The sequence below is a fragment of the Harpia harpyja genome, chromosome 2 (genome assembly GCF_026419915.1).
Source record: "Harpia harpyja isolate bHarHar1 chromosome 2, bHarHar1 primary haplotype, whole genome shotgun sequence".
NCBI lineage: Eukaryota > Metazoa > Chordata > Aves > Accipitriformes > Accipitridae > Harpia > Harpia harpyja.
In genome coordinates this window covers 17,375,406-17,398,688 of record NC_068941.1, presented here as the reverse complement: position 1 = coordinate 17,398,688, position 23,283 = coordinate 17,375,406, and the positions used below count along the sequence as shown (strand labels likewise).

Below are 23,283 nucleotides of genomic sequence, written 5' to 3'. Positions count from 1 at the left end.
TTTCAATTTAATGGATATTTTATATGGCTCTAGAGATTTACTGATGTTTTAGTGGATTTTTGACAATGCATACCAGTGGTGTTTGGTAGGCATGGATTTGATAGAAGCACATGAAGGGGTAAGAATACCACTTCTGAAACTGCCACTGTAATGTAACAAATAACAAGCATTGCAAGGCTCTGCCATTAAAAAACTTAAAGTCAAATGTGTGATTACAGTAAGTCTTGTTAGGCTTTGAGTATGACTATTACTGTTTCTTCGTTCTTGTAATAGCAGTTTTTATCAAAATACGAAAAGGATCATGACTAGACATTAATATGGACAAGGCTGTAGGGAAGGGAGGAAGAAAGGGCTAAAAGGTGATAGTTAAAAAGATAGGCACTTGTAAATTGTGCCATAAAGTCATCCTCCAGCAACCACCCTAAGTAGCTTTGCTGGGTACTGCACATCAGGATGGGAAAGCTGGAGGGTGGATTCCCCCACCCAGTACATACCATTCTAGTTCTAATGGGTGGAGTAGCTTGCCTGTGGCCTTAGGACAGACTGTGTTGCATGCCCTGGGGCCTGATGAGGGGAAAAAGTGGAGCATCTGCACAAGGGGAGGATTTTCCAGTCTGCTGTGGTCTGGAATGAACCAGCAGAGGAGGAACCCCTGAGAGAGCTCACTCTGATGCAGAGGGGACTGCTTTAGGGATTCACATCTGTGAATGTGGAATTTGAAAGAAAGAGTGGAATTTGAGAGAAAGAGTGGAATTTGAGGGGCTGACGTTAATGCGGTGGGAAAGCTACAGATTGTTTTTAAAATTTCAGTTAGGATTTAAACATTAGACAGTGCTGCAAAAACAGCAAAGTGAGATCTGACGGTTCTGTGAGTGACTTTACTCAATGATCGTTTGTACTGTTCTCCTGTTGCTCTTTTCAAAGCAGCTACAGCAGTGGTACTGCAACAGTGCAGTAACCCTGAAAAAAAAAATCCACTCTATTCTAAACCAGGTTATTCTACAGTTGCTTCTATATGAAACTAAAGTTATGTATCAAAGTGTGCCAGAAGTAGGGAGGACCCATGAAGTCCTATCTTTATGAATAAAAAGAAACATTTTTTTTGGCAAATCTTTGTAGTTAAACTTCAAAGCATTTAGCCAGTAGTGATCTGAGGTTAAAGAGCAGGAGAGCACAGTAATCACACATACTTAGGAAAAGAAAGAAACTGGCTAGTTTCCTGAGCGTACTGTCTTCAATACTTCCTTATACAATGATTTAGTCTTGTGTTCTGGGCTTAAATGAATACCTTAACGTCATAAATAACCTACATCCTCACTTTCTATTTCTGTAATTTACTGTATTCAAGTACACTTTGAAACATTTCTAAGATAACCCAAAGAAAGAAGAACAGTATTTTCAAACAATGGTGTTCCTAATATTTACCTGCTTAAGGTGTTCACTGAGAGCGATTCTCAAGTTGCTGTTTCTTCTGTTTAACATTTCACAAGTCATTAGCGTATAAAAGATGGCAGTACATGCCAGTGGCATGCAGAAATAGAAACCAAACAGCCACCAATCCTTTGCATCTTTGTAAAACTGTTGATAAGATAAAGAAAAGAGATGATATTTTCTTACTATTCAATGGAAAGTACCACAGAAAGGTCTTGGAAAGTGTGATGGTACGCTGGTATCTGTCTATTGGTAAACAGCACAAATGATGTAAACTTCCTTATTGTTGATCTGTTTTGAACCAACATCAAAATGGGAATTCTGGCAGTGTAAACATTTATTTTACCTTACGGATAGCCTGCCCGTACCTTTGTTGCAATCTCTCTTGGGTTGAAATTAATTTTTTTTGGTTGTGTTTTCTGAACATTTAACACTCATTCATGAAAACTGGAATCCAGTTTCATGAAAAAGACATGCCAAAATGTAGACAGTGTCAGTTTGAGATAACAAATCTTACTAAAAGCCTGTCTCAGGAAATGCCATTTACCTCTACAGCTTCTGTCCTGATTCCAAAAAAGGAAAATTCAAAATGTCTTGTAAGTTTAATCACCTTTTGTTATCAGTGAAAAGATTGGTAGTTGGTTTGCTTATGTACTGGGCAGATAGGAGCCACTTCATAAGTGTTTGTCTGATATATATGCAAAGCTTAAGATGGGTGGCTTCTAGTGGTACAGTTACTTTTAACCCTTTGCCTGCCATTCATACCATTTGCCTTTTGTGACAGGACACTGAAGGACTTGATATAGTACTTTGCTGTGTAATTTTAAGTGTTAGCTGTGATTTAAGTTGTGGTTTAAGTTAATACATTCATGTATTATGGGAAATACTACATTTGACAAAACATTTAAAATTACTCTTCTGTAGATGATTATATTTTCAGACTTGAGAAAATGTTGTATCTTGGTTTTTGACTTTGATGCTTAGCCAAAAGTGTGCACTGAAATATGACATTTTAAATACTTCCTGTCTCTATGTTATTAGTCACTGAGATGGATGTGTGTAAAAGGGAACCTTCTTTCTCACAATCTTTCCCCTAGCTTGTTTATTCCTAGTGGATGTGCTCTTGTAACATCACAGTTCCCACACCAAATGTCAAAATGCTAATAACTGAGGATTATATGAATCCTGTTTGAAAAAGTCAAACTTTTGACATCTTGTTTACCTTTAAAACTGAACGGTACTAAACTTTGAAAGATGAAAAAAATGGATGCAATTAATAGACTAGTATTTAATAATGTTCATTTTTAAATCTGTTTCAGTTACACTAGAAAGTTGATTTACTAAGAAAATGGGAATGCTTTTGATTTTTCTCCCTCTGCCCTAACGCAGCTGCTTACAGAGCTTGCTAATTTAGAGTAAGCTGCTGGTATCTAGGCCACAACCCCACCTCACAGGACATTTTGAATTGTGTTGATTAGTTTGTTTCCTCCTCCTCATTAGCCTCATCCCTGCGTGAGGAGGGGCTACAGTCTGCTGCATAGTTGCACTCTCCTTGGGGCCACAATTTCCCCCACTGGGAATAGAGCTTCTGCCAGCAGAAAACAAGAAAACAATATGCCTCATATTTGAAGAGTTTGTACTGAGGGGAAATCTAATTACCACTCTTTCTGCAGAGAAAAGGATTGCTAATACATGGAGACAATTATCTTTTCCGTGGCAAATTCCTCCAAGTCAGACTAGAATCATATTGGTTGGGCAGCACAACAAAATGTGTACTCTGTGAATCCATGCTGTTTACAAGAAAAACTTTCTGTCGTATCAGTCTACCAGCTTTTGTGAGCATTGCCTGTCAGTCAAGAAAACACACGCATAGAGTTCTGTGTTACAACCCTGACCAGTGCATCAATTCTGTATGAGGACCTGGCTTTGTGAGGTTGTAAAACCTACAAAAAAAGTCTGTAAATGATTAATTGTGGAATCTGAGTTTCACAAAGCTTACATCAAAGCACAAAATTGGGTTGATTTAAGAGAAGTAGACATTCTTTTGTTTGTCTTGAAAGCCCACATGGAACTGGTTTTCTACAGGAAATGTGCATTTTAAACAAGTTTCCTAGTGCACTCAGCCTCTTGGGAATCATGGTCTAGCATGAATCTTTTAAGTCTTTCAAGGATAGCTTTAAACATGAATAAAGCTCCTATTAAAAACAAAATTTAATTATAAGTCCTTCCCAAAGTTTAGTAATTGTTTATTGTGGTGTTTGTGGTAGTAGATACTATAGTTAAGGTTAAAATGGTATTTCCATTTTAATCTCATGTTTGTACTTGCTTGCAACGCATTGAAACACAACACTCTCCATTTTGACTGGCACATCCAACATTTACTCTCAGCTTGGATGTAAATGCTGGTTTGTCTCCTCGAAAATCAAACTGGTGTGGGGAGATTTGGAGCTTTTGAATTATGCAGAGCAAGTAAAAGATACTAATTCCTGCTAATAAAACAAACCAAGCTATTCTACTTACCACATTAAGAACAGAATAATAATCATTAAAGTTAGCATGCCTATGGAAGACATGAACTGTAGTGTTTTTGAGAAAAGGGAAGAGAAAACTATTCTTTTTCTTAGGGAGAGAAGTGAAGATTGTGCAGGCGCATTTGTGGAGAAAAACAGCTATTACAAAAGGGAAATTTGCTGCAGTGTGCATTTCATAAATCATATTCTTCTAACTACAGTATCTACAGTCATATAGTCTGTAGAGTTTAGAAACAAAGGTATAGTAAGTCCTGGGGAATTCCTCTCCATTTTCACCTGCATTAATTATTTCCATTAGGGAATTTCTTTTGTCTTCTCTTGCAATTGTCTCTTGCTCTTCCTGCCATCCCTGCAGTCTGTGTAACCCTGCCAAAGTTGGGGATGTTCCTCTGAAAAACTCTAATCATCCACACTTTTTATTTTCTAAATTTCCTAGCTCCGTTTTGCTCTATCCTTCCCAATTCCAGCCCAAGCCACATTCTGATCCAATAAAAGAAGAAGTGCCAGACATTCAAAAAAGAGAAACTTGCACTCTATCATGAAAAAGTCTAGTCTGGAAAAAAATATGGAGTTTCCCTCAAGACTTAAGGCATTGCACTATCTGTCTTCTCTGACACAAACCAGAATATTACTCTTTTTTTATTACTGGGTGAAGGGTGGCTGGCCCTTCTTTGGGTTCGCAAAGAAAAAATTAAGATACCACTTTCCCATTTTCTCAGTGTAAGGCCAGGCAGAAAATCACTATCCCCCTATGCAGTAAAGATCTATTAATTCTGTAGTGACTACTCACCTGAGTTGCTTTGAACAAGCTAATGTAGGTATTGGCAACTGTTAAGCTGCAGTAGCACAGAGGATGAGGGCTATGAAACATGCCAAAGAAGCCTGGTATGTCTTAGACACTTCTCTTGCTCTTGAGTAGCTGTATCTACATGACAGCTAACAGTGCCCAAGCTGCCTAGGTTGGAGATGTGAGTCTGTCAGATTTGTAGTCATGATTTTTTTTAAAGGAAGGGATTATTCTCTGCTTGACTTTGTAAATGCGTATAGAATAGGAGAAGTTATGTTAGAGCATGGCCCCACCCTTTTCTTTATCTGCCAAAGAGCTGGCTACAGCATGCAAAATGATGACTAATCATGGTAAAACATGGGTTTTGACAGTTACAAGCTCCAAGGTGTTATACCTAGAAACACAATACCTTCCAAGGCTCTGGCTACCCTGATACATCTCTTGATTGTACTTTAAGCAGGCCCGAATTGCAAATTTCTGTATTAAGAATCCTCAGCAGTGAAGAAATGAAAATGTTGTAAAGTCCCATTTAGTATCTCTGGCTGAAAGTAGAGACAAGTCACTGTAAATGAAGGATCCTCTTTGCACCAGTATACATTAGAATAGATTTTGCACTTTAATGGATGAATAAAGTGTATTATAATCCAGTATCTCAATTGTCTAACCTATATACTGTGGATTCCAAAAAGAGAAGAAAGGATGTTACTTACCAACATAAAATTATTTGTAGGATTGAGCATGCAAGTAACATAACCTTCATCCTTGTATCTGAAAGGTACCACAGCAAAACCAATTGCTTCTGGAATAGCCAGTATGAAGGACAGAAGCCAAATGGAGAAAATCTCAATAGCAGTGATCATAGGGATTCCAATTCCCTGAACACGGCTCCACGAGGCAACTGCTCTATACCTGAAAGAGACCAGTATAAGAGGCATTAGTTTCCAACCTTTGGTTTCTTCCTTAAATTGAGACATCTTAGACTTGCATTGCTTGTTTTTTCTGCCTGTTCCAGGGGCTCTGCCAGCTGTCAAGCCACCTAGGACACAGCAGAGCTCATCAAGGGGGGTTAGCGGAGAGCTGGCTGCAACTGTTCTACTTAGGTACAGGACTGTGTGGAATTCTGCAATGTGGACTACGCTAATGATTTCTAGTTAAAGTAGGCAAGGTTTGTGAGGACAGACTGTACCTTCCACTAGATCAGCTTACATAACAGAAGAAAAAGAGCTTCCAGGCACACAAGCCATTCTAATGGATACAAAACGTCTATCTCCTTCAGCTACCTCAGCTGTAATAGCAGTGCTATCTGAAGTTGTCAGCTTCCATGCAATGAAATACTGTGAAAATACTCTTCATTAGATGAAAATGCATTTCTTCTATTTACACTACGGAATGTTAAAAATACTGGGTTTATGCAGCATATTCTGTATTTGCCTTAGACTACAGCTGAGTGCTAGTTAGGACTTTCTGACAGCTATCTCAGCCTCTGCGTCACCTTTCTGATGAGAAACTGAAGCGCATGGGTAAGAAGACTGGATGTGGCAAAACCAACACATTTTCGCACTACTTTATCCCTTAGATAGCAAGTTGCTCTGTAAAAAGTGGAATTATTGAAAACTGCTTTCCTATGTGTATGTGTCTCAACTGTAATCTTGGTAAAAGGTGAGAACTCTTAAAGAAGTTTCAAAGATGGCCCATGCATTTCTCCTTTTTCCTCTTCCTCTCTTTACCTTCTCTGTCCCTCCAATGCTGGAGGATTCTTGTTACCACGCTGCAGCCCTTCCCCCAGTCAGGGAACTGAGAGTGTCTTTCTCCTCTACTTGTCTGCCAGTTTTCAAGGAACTTGTAGCAATTTATTAGCTTTGAGACCTCAACCTCTCTGCCAACTCTGGTCAACAGTTATTTGGAGAAGACTGATAGGCATGCAAGACAGAGTACAAACCAGTCCATAAATAAAATTTTCAGTAGCAGACTTAACTGTTGTCTAGCAATAGCTGCAGTAAACGAGTTACTTAGCATTTCTAACAATTTAGCAAAGACAGTGCTATCTAAAAATTATGTTGGAGAGCTTTCTGTCATTGGTGATGTAACAGTTTCTAAACTGTTTATTTTACTTCCCCAAAATAATAGCACCTTCCCATTTGGAATTACAGTGCTACATGGATATATCATGGCATCCAGTGGTGAAATAGTCTTTAGCTGAGGAGAAAAAAAGTCAAGAAAGGTTGTTCATCTGCTTTAAAAAATGTCAGAATAAGAAGTCACTGAAGCAGATTATAAATGGTAGGGAGCTGTGTCATTTTACTGACTATGGCAAGTATTCTTTTCTTCCTCAGACATACCCTCATTTTCTGCCCCCTAGACTCCTGGCAGATACATTTGGATATGTGCAGCTGCTACCTACATTCTTAATACCTTTCCAAGGCATGAGCCAAGGTTAAGCTTTTCAGAGAAAAGCAAATGGGGAGGGGGGTTGTAGCTGACGACAGCAGCTAACTGGAGTACAAAAGGGCATACCAGCAGGCACAAGGAAGGTGAAAGGTATGGGGAAAGGAGATGCCCTCAACAGACCAGGAGGACACAATTTGTAAGTATGTAGGCTCTGAGTTGCAGGAATGGGTGAGGTTTGGCAAGGGAAGGAAAGAACAGGGGAATTTAGATCAGAAAGCTTTAGGTTGGAGGACTAGGTTGTGCAAGGATTAGGGTGGGATGGTAGAGAGGTGATTGGAAGGAATACAGAGTTTTGGTATGGGCTTGAAGGCTCAGGGATAACAAGGGTTTAAGGAAAAGAGTAGTTGAGAACTCTGGGTTAGGATGCTTTGAGTGTACTGGGAAGCATTGGATTTTTAATTTCTGAGATAGAAGGAATAAAGAGCTTCCGATGGGAAAAAACATTAGCTAAGGGATACAGGACCTAGGCTACAGAGATCAGTAAAATTTAGAGTTATTAAAAGGCTTCCTCACCCCTCCTCTAACCAAGACACTAATTTGGGATTCACACACATAGCATTTCTTCTGATTTCCTGTATCACATCCCCTTTTTAGTTTGGAAGTGTGCTTCTGAACAGGATGGAAGACTTGTGAATTAATCCCCTGCAGCCTCGATGTTACAGGAAGGAAGACGCATGAATGCAAGATCAGGCCGTAAGCCCCTCACAAAAACTTCAGAAAACATTATTACAGAACATCACTGGAAGGTGTCAGAGCTTTGTATGCCGTCATTCTTGCAGTAAACAGACTAGAAACTTTTGCTTTGGTATCTATAGTGATATCATACACAGCGTAGTAACAGGTGTACTATAGACAGGTTCTTAGTACATAATTTTAACAGAAATGTATGTATAAAGATTTTGAACATACAAAAGCAAACTACATTTTGGACTTGCAGATTAAAAATAAAAACATCTTCTAAAGGCATCCTTATCTACAAAGAATATCAGAAAGGAGTGAGGCAATGGTTCACTCATGGGGAGGAGGTCTATGAGATTGGAATTCTGAGAGCATCGAAACAAATAAACTATACTGAGATAATTGAGAAAGTAACATTCAGCATCATATCTTCTCACACATATTTATTCATATTAAAATTCAAATTTAATTTTAAATAATTTGTGATCCTCTCATATTTCATTTTGCCAAATATCAAATATTGGCTTTAATGACTAAATGGAATATTCATAGAAACATAACTTTTCACACAAATACTCAAATATTTGTGAACTTTGGAAATTTAACAATCAATTTGAAGTTTACTTTATACTGACTGGCAATTTTATAGTCTGTCCCATCAGCTGCACAAGGTACATGATACTATCTCATCCTTGACTGAATGATGTTCTTAGCAAACAGGGGCATGTAGACTGCACATATTTTTCAAGTAAGAAATGCAAAGTTTGTGTTGTGTCACCTGTGTAACTATGTAAGTATCAACAAATGGGTTGTAAATTGTGAATCCAGTTCTTTCCTTTCTTGCATTTTTGTACCTGTTCTGAGTTATGTCTGTTTTGCACATGAGAAGATCAGTACGCACAGCAGTAAGGATTTGGGTCCTGTATGTATTTTATTAGCAATTTTTGTCCATTCACAATTAAAATAACTATCAGATAAGGAATTATTGACTGAAGAATTTTATGAATGGTTTCAGCTAAAGCATAAGAAGCTCAGTAATTAGATCAGAATTTGCTGAATGCGTATTACCCTGCAATTACTTGGTCTTTTTACTCACTGCTGTAAGAGTGATTTGAAAAGTAGTGGTAGTATAATGTTTCAAGTGGGTGTTCTGTGAGTTATGTAATATATAGGATCTTTGTCTAGCCACAAACCTCCCATAATTAGGAGTGGGAAAATACTGCAGGGTTTATTTCCCTCATACTTAGAAAATACAGGATGTCTGCCAGGGAACTGACATAAAATACATGCATCGCGCATTACATTTAATTCTCCAATCCAAAATCTCTGTATGTGTGTTTTGTTTTACTTTTCTTTTTCCTGTTTGTTTCCCTTTTGTCTCCAACCTTGTCTAAAATATTCAGTTCCTTTCCAGGTCATTTCCTTTTCTCTGTTTAATGCTGTGGCTCCTCTTCTCCCTCCCCTTTTCATTTTCTACTGCTCATGCATGTGCTGTCAACTTTAGTATGTAGTGCCCTTCAGTTGCTCTCTCTCCTCTGTTTTCTTCTCCTCCCTCTTATCCCATTCTTCCTATTTATTTCAACTTGCTTTTCTTTTTTTTTTTTTTGCAGTCCCTCCTGCTACTTATCCTTAGAGATTCACAGTATTTAAGGACAAGGGATCATTACATCATGAAGTATACATACATACAATTAAATATTTTGCACTCCTATCTAGTTATAACTTGCTTAAAGCATTTCTTTCAGAAGGACATCCTGTCTTGATCTGAGAATATTAAGAGCAGGACACCTTTGCCTTTCCCGGGTGGTTTCTTCTTGTAGTTAATCACCCTCATTGTTAAAATGTGTACCTTATTTTCATTTGGAATCTGTCTGGTTAAAACCTTGTTCTATAGGTTCTTATTATATCTTTCTTTGCTAAGCTAAAGACCCGATGGATATCTGATACATCATCTGTATTTCAGTACTTGGATATTATGTTTAAGTGGCTCCTTAAGTATCATTTTTGATAAGCAACAAATTGAGATCTGTAAGGTCACTGAATCATTTTTGATACTTTTCTATGCCCTCTCCATGATTTCATCGTTCTTTGGTAAAGAATAATTCTAGAAATCTAGTTAGCCTTCCAGTATTGGTCTCATTAATGCAGCATGGTTGTGGTTTTTGCTGTGGCTCACATTAGTTTTTGGAACAATTTGGATTAATTTTACTATAGTGGTATCTAATCAGAATTAAAAAAGAAAATGTATTGTGGGCTTTATGAAATGAAATCAAGGAGAATGTGAAAATTAAATTACGGGCTATAGCTTGTCTGTGAACTCTCAGTCCCCTATGCTTGCTGTCTTACAGAGTAGGTACTTTTGTTTCCGTGTTCCTTTTGACTGCATTAGAAAATTAGTTGTTGAAATGGCCCGCTAGTATAACATATTTCTGTCCTGCAAGTATCATCAGCCCTTTATAAGAAGGAAAAGCAATACAGAAAAGATAAGAGACTTTATCAAGGACGTAAGAAGCAGTCACTGTCAAGATTAGTGTCAGAACAGTTCCTAAATGACACTACTACTGTTGCTGATATCTATTCCTCTTTGTTGTGAGAGATCACAGCTGTTCTTCATTTTAAAGATAGCCAGCAGTATGTTGATTGCAAAGCTCTTAATACAATAAAGCTCTTGGAGCTTTGTTTTAGTGGTAAAATCTTGACTTACCTAATACACTTACTGGAAGTTGGGCCAAATGAAAGTACCTACCTACCCTGAGATTGCTGTTCTATACAATTTGGTATGCAGAGGAGGCAAGAAGAGGGTGTATACATATTAAATGAGATCCATATCTTCACTCTTCTTCTTAAAACCATTTCTTCATCAAAATCATTATGCCTGAGACATAAGTAAGAGTAAAAGCTCAGGAAGGGAAATATCCTTCCTCTTAGTCACAGTCAGACACTGTTTAGAAAAAGAGTCAGACTACTGTCACCATCATGACCTAGCGTTTAAAAATGCCTGAGAAGCATCTGAAACAAATGTGAGCTTCCTCTGAAGGGTGAATGGCTGGTTTGGTGTTTTCTGTCAGCCTCTTAAAACCCTCTCCACCTGTGAGTGGACATTGTTCCCCTTGGGCATGCACAGTTAAACCTTAACACACTGTCAGTGCAAGTCACTTTGTGTGAGGGGCAGTAGTAATGACTGGAATTTCACCGTAGGGTGTAGTTAGCACAGAAAACAGTCCTTGTAGGAAAAAAAAAATCTTGTTCTAAATTAGGCTGTAGTCTGCAAGAGGGACAGGAGTCAACAATTATCAAAGCTATGGAGCTTTGAATTCATTATACCAATTGACTCTATCTTTTTCTACCTCGTAGAAAGCAATTCTATATATAGACAGCCAAAATAACAATCAATGAGATAGTTTTCAGGAGCTTTTTAAAGAAAAAAATAACTTGCCTGTAGATCAGAAACAGTCCAGCTGTGACAGCACACAATTCCATATTTACTCATTTTTCATACTAAAAGGCAAACAGTAGGTGATGTGGAATTTTGTATTAATGTGACTATGCTACTTTCAGCACCTGACCTAACTTGTTGAAGGTGCTCTCTGATCCTGATTTTATGTTGATTTAACCTAGATATACTTCATGTTAGCCAATATCAGAATCTGGCTGTACACATCTGTTTTCTAACACACATTCTCTGCAACCATTTACTAGAGTAGCACCAGATGATAAAGAATATGTCCTTGGCAAAGTGTGCAAACTGAGGGAGGAAATTAAATAGTCTGAGTCTGATCCCATACAAGACTTTATACTCAAATGGAAACAGTATTTGGTTGTTGTGAGGATTAGCAAATCAGTGCTTGTAAAAATATATATGCATATATAAAGTGGTAGCTTCAGCTGACTTCCTTCCAATTTATGAAAGTGCATGTAACAGTAGGACTAAATCTAGTGAAACTGCATTGGTCAGGACTTACCTAACAAACTGTTTCATATGTGCTTGATCTATGATTTATTCCTTAGAGCAGTCCATGGGATTGTATTTTATGCTGTGCAGATATTGTTTGAGAAACAGAATTCTTTTTATAGTTGTCAGACTCAAAAATGGAAATAGAACACTTGCCTATATTACATTTTTTTTTGTTTCTGGCTTCAGCTAATGAGTTACTTATGCAATAAGGAACTGTATTTCAGCTACAGATACTACTAAGTTACTCATCCGTTGCAAACCTTGTACATCAACTTTTTATGTAAAAACAAACCCAGATTAATTTTAAAGTTTCTTTTACCTTTGCATTGCTGTACTAATACCCATAATGTATTTTATTTATCAATATTTACTGTATCAGAATTACTGATATTTTGGATGAGAACATGATCAAGTAAACTCAAGACCAATAAAAATAGCTTTTACACAAGTCAAGTCTTCATCTGCTATTGCCTTATATGTATGAAGAGAAAAAGCATAAAGAATAATGTTCAAAAGCATCTTAGCTGTTGTTCTATCAAAAAGTTTATGTATCTTCCCAAGCACTTTTAGCAGAGGCATTAATTTCCAAACTATCAACGCAAGTTTCCAACATGTTTTTCAATAAAACTCAATTAGTTATAAAAGTTATCAAAATAAACGCTGTAATTATGGTCCATAGGCAGTGAGTTGAAAAAATTGCTTTTAAGACTAAAGATTATGATCCTGTTCAAATACAAAACAAACATGAAGTCATATGAAAGAAAGAAGTCTGAATACTGAGTCAAATCCTGATAAATTTTTGTCTGGTAAAGGAAATTGAAAGAATGCTTTATTAGAGCTTTTAAATACCTTTAAAAAACCCTGTAAATTTAATTAGTCCAATGGCTTCATATTATACTTTGAGCCACAGATGTGGTGCTTTGTTATAGCCAGGATATCAAAAACCAGAATGTAAGTTACATCTATACTGTGGTCTGCCTGCTAAGAAGACCATACTGAGTCCTCCCAGTTTTAGGAAAACTGCAAGGGCAAGAACAGTGTCTATCAAAAGAGTAAAACATACTGTACCTGTCCACACTAAGGGCACAGAGATTAAGGACTGTGATTCCCACTGATGCCTTCTGTATAAAGGGAAGGAATTTGCAAAGAAATTGTCCAAATTCAGAATCTCCAAAAGGCCACTTCTGAGCAAGGAGCTAAAGAGAAGATATAAAATAATCAGAATATTTAAACAGTAACTTAGCAATTATGTAACAATTGTAATTATTTCTTGTCTTAGACACAGCCATTGTAACCTTGAATTCTCCATACCTCAAGCATATCCTTAGTACTGAGGGAACCTGGGAAGTAACTGCTGCTATAGAAGCACAGGGGGTGAAAGTTTGAACTCAGGTGTCAACCTGGTACTGTTGTAATAGCAACTTGCATTGTTAAAAGAGTTTTTATTATTGTGCTTCGGCCACCAGTACTGAGTAATGAAAATCTAACTCAGCCCTGTCGTAAATGGTTGCAATTACCATGTCCCAGAACCAAGCAGTCAAAGCGTAACTCGCAGTTCTTAATGAAGTACCTCAGAGCCAAATTCTCATGCTGCACGCAAGTAGATTCTTGTCATTGTAAATGTACCACTATGTAACTCATGACAATATTCACTGCCAGATTCTTAAGCGTGTGGAGAAAAAATTGTACATACATAATTTGTTCCATATTATGTTTTAAAGGATTAACATCTTACATACATGTGGGCTGTACTACAAGGCAACAGAAAAGCACCGGTTTGGAAAGATGTGAATGAGTGGCTGGGGTTTAGATTAGTATTTCCAAGGAGGCATTTATATAACAAATATGAATACATTGATTCATGTGAATAGTTGTGAATAATTAGCATGTAAACAGTAATCTTTCTAGCTGTAACTGTTAAAGCATTGAACAAGTATACATACAAAATACAGGCTATTAGTCAGGATAGTCAAATCTACAAGTGACTGCAGAATCACAGAAGATCTCCCTTTACTGGGTGCCTGGCAGTAAAATGGCAGATTACATTAAATGTAAGTAAATGCAATAAGCGAAAAATTATGAAGTCCATACAAACTACTGAGCTTTATCTTAGCTGATTCCATTCAAGAAAGGAATGTTACAGTTGCCATGAATAGCTCTTTTGAAAAATGAAGTCACTAAACCTTCTCCAGAAGGGGAAGAGTCACTCTTGCACTACCGTTTTTTTAATCTTCTTCCCTAAGCCTCTGCTACTGAGCCTTTGTCAGGGGTAGGATACTGAATAAGAGGTAAGACAAGTTCTTTGTGTGATGTAGCCCAGCAGTTCTTGTGCTCTTACCAACTTCTGTTAAAGTGGTTGTGTAACAGAGAGCATTAGATTTGAAATGAAAATATCAAGTGCTTGAGCCAGATGTGTAACTTTGTCAACATCCTAGGTGATGTTGTATCCACTATATAAACAGGGTGCATATTTTCAAAGGCAGTAATAATAATTGTCTTACTGGATAATTAACTAATTATTACTACTGTGCAGTCATTGGATTTATATTAAGCCTTACTGAACAAAGGCTAGAACACAGAATATTTTGATGGTACCATCTAAATTTGGAGATGTTTTTATTTGCTTCAGAGGAAGACAGCAAATTATACACTATGAAGTAACAATTATAAGCCAAACCCAAGCTTCTGAAAGCTTCTAAAACCTAATTTTGCTGAATTTTTGAAGATAGTCAGATCCAGACCTGGGACTGTTTTATGGAACTAAAATAGATTTAAACTTCACAACAGTTTTATTTTCAAGTGCATGAGATGGAGCTAAACTGTAAACAAGCATTTCCAATAAATACAGTATAGGTGATGTGCCACTGTCTAGCTGCCCCTGGGCAAGAGTGCAAAATGGAAAAGAGAGAACAAGGAACCATACTTTCATCTGCACAAACGTGCAAGGACTGACGCCATTGCATTCTGCACACAAACATTAGTTGTGTTCTTTCCACGATAAACACAACCTATGAATCATATATTTTTAACATTTTTACAGTTAAAACTGAACAAAGATGATACTGTTTGGAATATGATTAAATCAATAGAAATTTGAATTGTTGTTTTCAGAGTCTGCTTTCTTGCAGACCTGTTCTGGCAGGCCATCTTTATACTTGGGCAGACTTCTTTGCTTACAGTCACTTCATGTTTTGAGAGTTATCTTTGCAACCACAAGGACTAGAAAATTTTTTCAGCAGATGCTTAGGCTCTGGAAAACACTCATCTAGTAAGAGTGGGTGGATTCTGTCTGCAGAATTAGAAAAAAAAATTTGGTTGTAGCTCAGGACTGCAGTATTCAAAGTAAACATTTTATTTCTATTTAAATTACTGTTAAATTGAAACATACTAATAATCACTACCTTTAACAATATAAATGTTAACTATGAGGAGTTAAAATTCACATCTCTCTTTATCTCAGTTAAGGTAGGAGTTACCTTTCTGTTTTTTCACAGCATGAGTTTTTCAGAGCACTTTGCTATAGAGTACAGGATGTTTATCACTGAATGCCAGATTTGTAGGAATTCATCTTCTCTTTATGGTCAGTCCTGATCTGGCTTTTTCACATCCCCTCTTTTTTGCAGCCATTCATCACAATGCTAAATTACTTGTGCTTTTTTCTCCCCAAATAATACCTCAAAAATGCTGGAAGCAGCTATGTACTACATGCTGCCTATGTCTCTCTAGGACCACATTCATATTGTCATTTGATTACTTGTATTTCAAGACAGATTTTAGCAATTCATAACTTTCCGCCAACTGGGTTGCCTAATACTATGAAGCAAACTTATGCGTATGACTGCTCATTAAATAGGAAAGGCGTTATCTGTTAGGCATTATATTTTTTACTGGATTATTTTTTCTCTTCAGCTGATTATTAAAATGAGATTTCTCAACATAAGCTATAGGATCAATCCAAGTTTGTCTACTCCCTGTATGTTGCTCTGTGTTTTCTGGCATATTGAGAACTCTTGCCTTCTTCAAGGAAGCTGAATATCTTATTTACCATCAAGACCACAGCAGAGAAAATGTGAGCACCTTTGCGATGGTATGCCAGTTTAGGACAATCATATTTAGTGAAAGCAAATCCCCCTTGTGCCAGAAGGCCAGGGAGTGGATCACTAGGGTTGGTGATTTAACTATTGTCAGTACCTTCAGTAACAAAGATAATGAGATTATACCTGCAAGCTGCTGATTAGTTCCTCTGATTTTAACTGTATTTATGGACTTAATTAAATACATTGAAAGTTCCAGCAGAATTATTTTCTAGGTAGATTCGCAACATTATAACAAATGTTTGCATGGCCTATTTTTGCCTCTTGCCTAGAACTCTTGCATGAGGCTTTAGTTTGTGTAGGGGCTGCAGAAAAATTGTTGGAAGAAGAAGGGGCAATCTGAATCCATGGTAATTCTCCAACCAGTTGTAGTCACATGGAATTTCAGCTCCAGACTCTTGTCTGGGTTTGGGTAAAATCAAAATAGTTTTCAGGAACCACTGTGTGAAGGCTAAATTATAAATGGCACTGCCAGGGAAAAGAGGCCCTACCAGACTTTTGTCAGTCCCCTGTGCCAACCAGAGCCCCAAAACTGATTTACCATTATTGATCACACTTTAAAAGGCAATCAAAAGATAGACACCTATTCATTTATGTGCACTGACTGTGGCTGTAGTGTACACCCAGCAATAGAAACGAACAAGCACTTTGTAGTGACTGTGAAACTCTGTTACTACAAGGCAAATATTAGCTTCAAAAAGAAAAGTGTTGTACTTGAAAAAGGTTCACTAACTCATTACTCCTCAGAGGGAAGCTTTATCAAGGTTCCAGCATGTACACATCTTCCCCACACCCCAGGAAGCTCTCTTTTTATAAGATTAAAAGTATTTTATTCCTTTTGTTTCTTACACTTTTCCACTAATTGAAATAACATCAGTACCAAATCATTAGACATTCTTTTTAAGTTGATTTTAAAAAAAATCACTAGGATCAGAATTAAGTTACTTGATTTTTAAGATTAACTTTGCAATCATTTCTGTGGGTATACTCAATTATCGTTCCGCATCAGCTATGCATTCATTAGTTCCCCTTGGATCAGGTGCCAGTTTTTTCTTCTGTAGATATTTTTAGTTGGCAAATCTGATCCTGTCTTTGGTTTTACTAATTTTACATCAAAACAAATGCATTGCCCTCTGTTCTGCCCTAGCAGGGTACAGAAACTTCAGAGGGAAATAATACAATTATTTTGTATAAAAAAATGGGCCCAGGAAATTAATTGGATTAGTCCTGATTAACTTAGGGATGATATAAGAACTGGGACTACTGGGTCTGCTCTTCCAGTGCTTTTGTATGTTTTAATATCCAAACAAAATGAATATAAAATTTTAGCAGATTACATTTTCTCTCAAGGCACAAGGATAGGAGGAATCAGGCTGATTATCCCAACTTGTATCCCAGTTCTCTCTGAGTTGGTCAAATGGATTGTGCTTTTGCAAACCCAGTTACAAAATCTCTGAGGTTTCAAAATAAGACATGCGGCAAAGGAAATGCGCTTTTCCCCTTGTGCAGTTTGCAATTTAGGAGTATTTCATACAGTTCAACTGTGGTGCAATTCCTGAGCAAGAAGAGTGTCGTCAACAGCGTATTTTTACGCTGAAATCAGAAACCAAGATTTCAAGGTTCTGCTGTCGCTCTTAAAAAACCTCAGCAAAGTGACCAGACAGCCGCAGCTTCCCTGATCATCCCCCCTTCTCTGCTGCTTTATATGGCCTCTCTGCCCTGACGCTGCAGCTTGAAACAAACAAAACAGCAGCACTGAGAACATTCCTTTGCAATGATTTTTAAATGTCACTCCGTTGATTTTATTCTAGTGCTGTTGCTATTTTCTAAGCCCCATTAGTATACTAGCTGATGTACAAAACATAAAGTCTTACTGTGCATCCCAAGCAATTTATGTATAGTCTAAAAGTGAGAATGTTATAATCCAGCCACATGAGTATTCACCAGTACATACGCGTGTGCATCCACAGTCTTTATCTAATTCTGGGCTGATACTGTGTGTTTACAGGCAGATGATGACCCTGGAGCTCAGCCCAAAATAGATGGACTGGGTTAGGTGCTGGATGTGAACCAGGTCTGAGCTGCTCTATAAAAACTGCTTTGGTTCAACAACTACATGTCAAGACGTCCTCTCTCTCTGCCACATGGCATTGAGGATGAAAGCAAAGGTTTCATACCTGCCCTTCCTGCTCTCATCTAATCCTAGTGCTCTAGAGCCTTCCTGTTCCTATATCCACTTGGGACCATTGTTGTGCTGGCAGACAAGGTCTGTTTCCCAGAAACTGAACTGTGTTTTGTACAGATAGAGCTTGCCCCTCATGCCACCCCCATGCAGGATACTCTCCTGAGTTTCATGACGTTTAAGTGTTCAGTGATACTGATGGAACAACTCTGGCACAACCCTGGCTGTCAGAGTTTCTGCTCTGTCTTCAGCAGGACAAACAGAAATACCTTCTTTATTCCATGACTTCTGTTACATTTGTGCAGTAATGGAGAAAGGGACCAAACAAGCAAGATAATGTCTAGTTGTATGTGACAAGCATCTCCTAACTGTGCAGTAGGAGTTACAAAACCAGTGTATTCCAGGGTGATTTCCTTTCCTTGCAACATAGCCCAGAATGAAAGACAAGAGAAATTCCTCTGGTTTTGTCAGGTCAGCACATTTCCTCTAGGAGACATTGAGCTTTCTTGGCAAAACTCTTTCTTAAATTGTGTTCTACAATTATGTATGCCCTTGTCTGCTTCAAGGCATGGGCCAAGTATGGTAGCTGGTGTTTTGGTTGGAATCCAGGTGAAATCTGACTGAACATGGAAGTGTCCAAGGTCTATACCACTGAGCTGACTGCATTAAGTGAGAAAAGATGATGATTCTGACTGAAGTGTTCCTCCTGGCTCTGATCTGCAAAGCTGGTTAGTTAGGAAGAAGGGTGGATTGAGTCTCCTGCTTGTGGTATTTTGATTGTGGTATTTTGATTCAGTGACTCAACTGGGACCCTTCTGTCCCCATGAAACTTCATAGGACAAGAATTCACTGCATGTTCTCAAGCCTTTCTCTTCTTCCTGCAACCCATATATCCAAGAGAGAATTGCATTGCAGGACAATCCTCATCCATTTCTTGCTTGGGACCCACAGACTGTTGCTCATCCCAAATATGTAAGCCAGCTGTGCTCCACCACTTTGCTGGAAAGAGGGAGAACTGTAAGGGTGAAGGAGAGAGAACACAGTCTGTTTCTAGGTATTCCTTCCCTTTCCGCTGCTGGAGTGAAAAGCCTTAACTTTGGGAAGGACAGTGAGCAGAGGAAAAGTGGAGGAAAACAAAGAGCAAGACTAACCTTTATAATGCAGGGCACAAGACCAATATTGAGTATATCATGGTGACATGATAGTTCGGGCTTCTGCCAACTCTGGTATCACTTGGGTTTTTCCTTATACTTATATTCCTGGTACTGCCATGGTAGAGAATGTACACTGCGTCTCTTCAGCTGTTTCTTGCAGGAAATACATTCCTAATTTTGCTACAACCAAAGACCGTCGTCTTTCCACTTTGGGTGGGTAAAAGACTGACTGTGTTTTCTTCTGGAAAGAAGAAAGGTTATGTGGGGATGCATGAGAACCATCAAAGACATTTTTTCCTCTGAATTGCCCTAGCACAGCTTTTTCTGCTACTTTGCTCATCTTTCTCCATCTGAGTAAAGGTGGAGATAGCAGAGGGTCTCATGCCATTTCATGAATGCCTACAGTCTTTTTCTCCTGCTTAGGCAGCTATGGAAGGGCATGTATAGTTTTTCCACAAGATAAAATAGATTATACTTCAAGAGATCCTGAAAGGTAAGAAAACAAATGCCCTGTTTTGAAGCAGAACATTCTGTCTCAACTAACTGGTAAAAAAAGTAAATCCTATTTACGTTCTTGTTAAAATGTTTATATTTATTACAAAAATCTACTTAGTGGTAAAGCATTCCTAACAACTCTAGACATCTCTGCTGTGGTATTTTTGCTGTTTACAAAGTAGGATTAGTTTCTTTTTTGTTGTTCCGTGGTGTTGGCTAACTTCCCATCCTTTTAGGTAGACTGTTTCTCAAGGTGTGCTGCTTTTCCTCAGGGAAATGAGCTGCAAGGTGTGCTTATGTGCATGGTGATTTGTTGAAAAGAATTTTTTCAATCCCTGGGCAAAATACTGCTTTTGTTATTCTTCCAGCTGTGTTGTCCTTTGTGTGTTACTAAAGAGAGTGACAGGATTGCTAAGAAATTACTGCAGAACTTGTAAACCCTGGATATGCATAATCCAAACAATTCCTTGTTATCTGTAGAGTTCAGCTGATTGAAAAATAAAGAGAGCGAACATACTAAAATATTGTGTTAAACCTAGAGTCTCTAGGTACTGTACAGTATTACAAATCCACAGAACAGCAGGGCAGGGATGAGATGTGAAATTGAAGATGAGGGAGGGGCTGCCTGTGCATTGAACATATATCCCACCCCTCCAAAGTCCAGCCATTAGTTTAAGGCGGAGTGGATCTTGAACTAAGACCTAGGATATAAAATCTCTTCCTTAACTCCTACCTTGATATGCACATTAAACACTTTCTGCTAGGAAGCTGTAATCTGTAAATGGAGAGAACAGATTCCTGATGGACTTCCCTTCCCTGTTCCATTTCGGGTAACTTCTGCCTTCAGGACCCAGCGATCAATTCCTGTGCTACCTCTAGATTTCTTTTATGTATGATCACTACATGGAGACATACACCCAAATAATAGGTCATGTTCTGAGCAAGTTATATGGATTTCTGCATCACACTGGGCTACCAATGTGTTGCTTCTTGGAGTCACTAATAAGAATTCAGTGAAAGCTGGAATGCAGTTGTTAAACTAGTGGCCTCAGACTTTCCTACTGGTGTTGGTACTTCATTGAGAAATATACGCTGCACATACATCAAATTTTGCTTTTAAAGGAGGGTGTGTGTGTCTTTTCTAAGTAGACTTAACTTTATGTGTGCTGTGGGCTTGGCTTTACACTCCTTTGGTACAAAACTATAACTACTGTGGATGTCACTTGCTCTATTAGTTTACAGGATCAGTCCCAGTGTGTTTAATTATCACCCCTGCTTATGTATAATATTAATTCCATCACTAAAGGTAATCAGATATGCCAAATAATTTGTGATTAAGAAGGGATTGGTCTAACACTTATGTATTTGCTCTGATGTTGAAAAACGTCCATGACTAGAAATGCCTCAGCTAAGTCTTCCTTTACTGAAGACAAAATGGCTGAAGATGTTTGCTTACTGCCAGCTACCTTTTATATTTAGATTCTTAATGTTCTAGGTAGACTACTCAGATATAGATGCTGTTGCAACTAGGGTAAGCGTGAATACCAATTTACTAACAAAAAAGCTTAGTTTATTAAAGAAAACATCATCTTCTTGAGCTGTTTGAGCAGTGAACACTCTTGCTTGTTTTCTGGGTAGATGTCTTTCATTTTATACCAGTAAAATAATTAGGAAAAAGTTTTGTTATTCACATTTAAAGAAACAGGTTAAAAGCTGGCTCATTTGCTTCATCTACTTCTTTATAAACTCACGGTTTAAGGAGTTAAGCATGTTAAGATGTAAGGCAATATAATTTATGTCAACCCTCTGTAAGTCAGTTTTCAATAAATAGAACTCATTTAAACATTTTTATCTAAAATGCATAAAAATGGAAACAGAGACAGCTCAGAACTTCACAATTATACAGTTAAAACTGAATTTCGCCATTCTAAAGGTGAGAGTCTTGCCCTAGAGTGTTTCTAGCTCCCTGAGCTCAGAAAAGATCTATGGACAGCTTTTTTTGTGGAAAGCACCTGTTGTTCTTGCTATTGCTCTGCTAAACCTTAGTCAGGGACAGCAGCAGCAGCCATGAGGACTTTCCAGAGCTTGAGCGCAGCCAAGGCAATAGCGGTGCTATGGATATTCTGCTGCTGGCTGTGTATAGCCTCAGAAAACTGTCTAGTTTCTTTATGGAAAGCAGTCCTCTAAAGAAGTTTTCATATATTGCATCCAAACTTAGCTTGTTTGCTACAAATACACATGGCAGTGATGGGTAATGCAGGTGATGCAGCAACTTTCAGCTACATGTGCTATGCCACCTGATGCTAGAAAAGGAGGTATGAAACCCGTCTCTTCTTCAGTGCCTTAACCCTACCTCTACAGCAGCAGAAAACATGAAAGTTGTATTTCCCAATCTTCTTTTCACTACAAAGAGGTCATTCTTACTGATTTGGAGGCTTTAGGCTTTGACATCTTGAATGTCTTGAGATGGGTATGTTTTGGGTAAAGAGGAAACTATTTGGGCCCAGGTGCTGCAAACGTGATTGAAAAGGAAATTGTCTTAGTTCGGTCTCTTAAGGCTGGATTTATAACTGGCACCCTTCCTGTAAAACTCAATTTGTTACAATTTTTAATATTGATTTGATACTATGAGTGGATATACTAGCAGTAATTAAGTGTAATGGGGCTTTAATACATACAGAATATCTTCAAAGGAGGCTAGTGAATATTACTCAGATCTCAATCCATTTAACAAATTGCTAAGGGGAATCCACTATATAGTTACAGTAATTGGAGAAAGTAAGGGGAAATTTCTGAGCCTGCCGTACTGTGATGAAAGGATAAAAATGTCAAACACCTGTGACCATACCTTTAGCTGACATAAGTTACATAATTTCTTTTTTTTTTTTTCCCCCAGCATCACATCTTTGTTAATTGTGTAAATGCATAACAGAATGATGGACTCAATTCTCCTGGGACCTTACATTTTCCATTACTATAATCTTACAGCTGCTTCTGTCTCATGATTTGTACAATGGATTTGAATATCAGTAACATTACCTACTTCTCTTTTGAAAGTATTTTCAAAATAGTTAAGGCTACCTTATGTTTCAGGAAAGTGATTATACCCATTTCTGATATTACATTATAATTACATAGCATTACCCATTTTGTTCTATACAGTGTGGCCATCCTACTACTGTACTATTGGTTATTTTAATATGCAGATGAATGCTTGTTTACTCTAATTCTGATTTCAGAGCTGTTTTGTCCTCCTAAAAATGAAGATCTGACCTATAAGGTATTAAGTGTTCGACACCATTTGTTTATATAGGGTACTAATACATGGTTCAACATGAGGCTGACTCTGAAGCTAAAAGAATCTTTAAAATAAAGTTCAGAACTAAGTGTATAAAATACTTCAAAATTTAAACTTTAAAACAAAAATAAAACCATGCTACTTTTCTTCCTTGAAAGACTATCACTTCCACTTTCAAGCTGTGATATTTCCAGTGGCCACCCTGATACTGTCACTCAACAAGAGGAGCT

The 23,283-nt window shown here is 37.8% G+C and overlaps 1 protein-coding gene across 1 annotated transcript in view; it reads right to left on the bottom strand.

Annotated features, from left to right (window-relative positions):
• The window catches only part of EDNRA (endothelin receptor type A), a 34,857-nt gene that overhangs the window by 5,390 nt on the left and 6,184 nt on the right, over nt 1-23,283 (bottom strand). The window contains exons 3-5 of the mRNA XM_052772073.1: nt 12,899-13,026; nt 5,460-5,658; nt 1,426-1,578 (exon numbers count right to left, since the gene is read on the bottom strand). Of these exons, the coding sequence (XP_052628033.1) occupies nt 1,426-1,578; nt 5,460-5,658; nt 12,899-13,026 (480 nt within the window). The remainder of the gene's footprint in view (nt 1-1,425; nt 1,579-5,459; nt 5,659-12,898; nt 13,027-23,283) is intronic.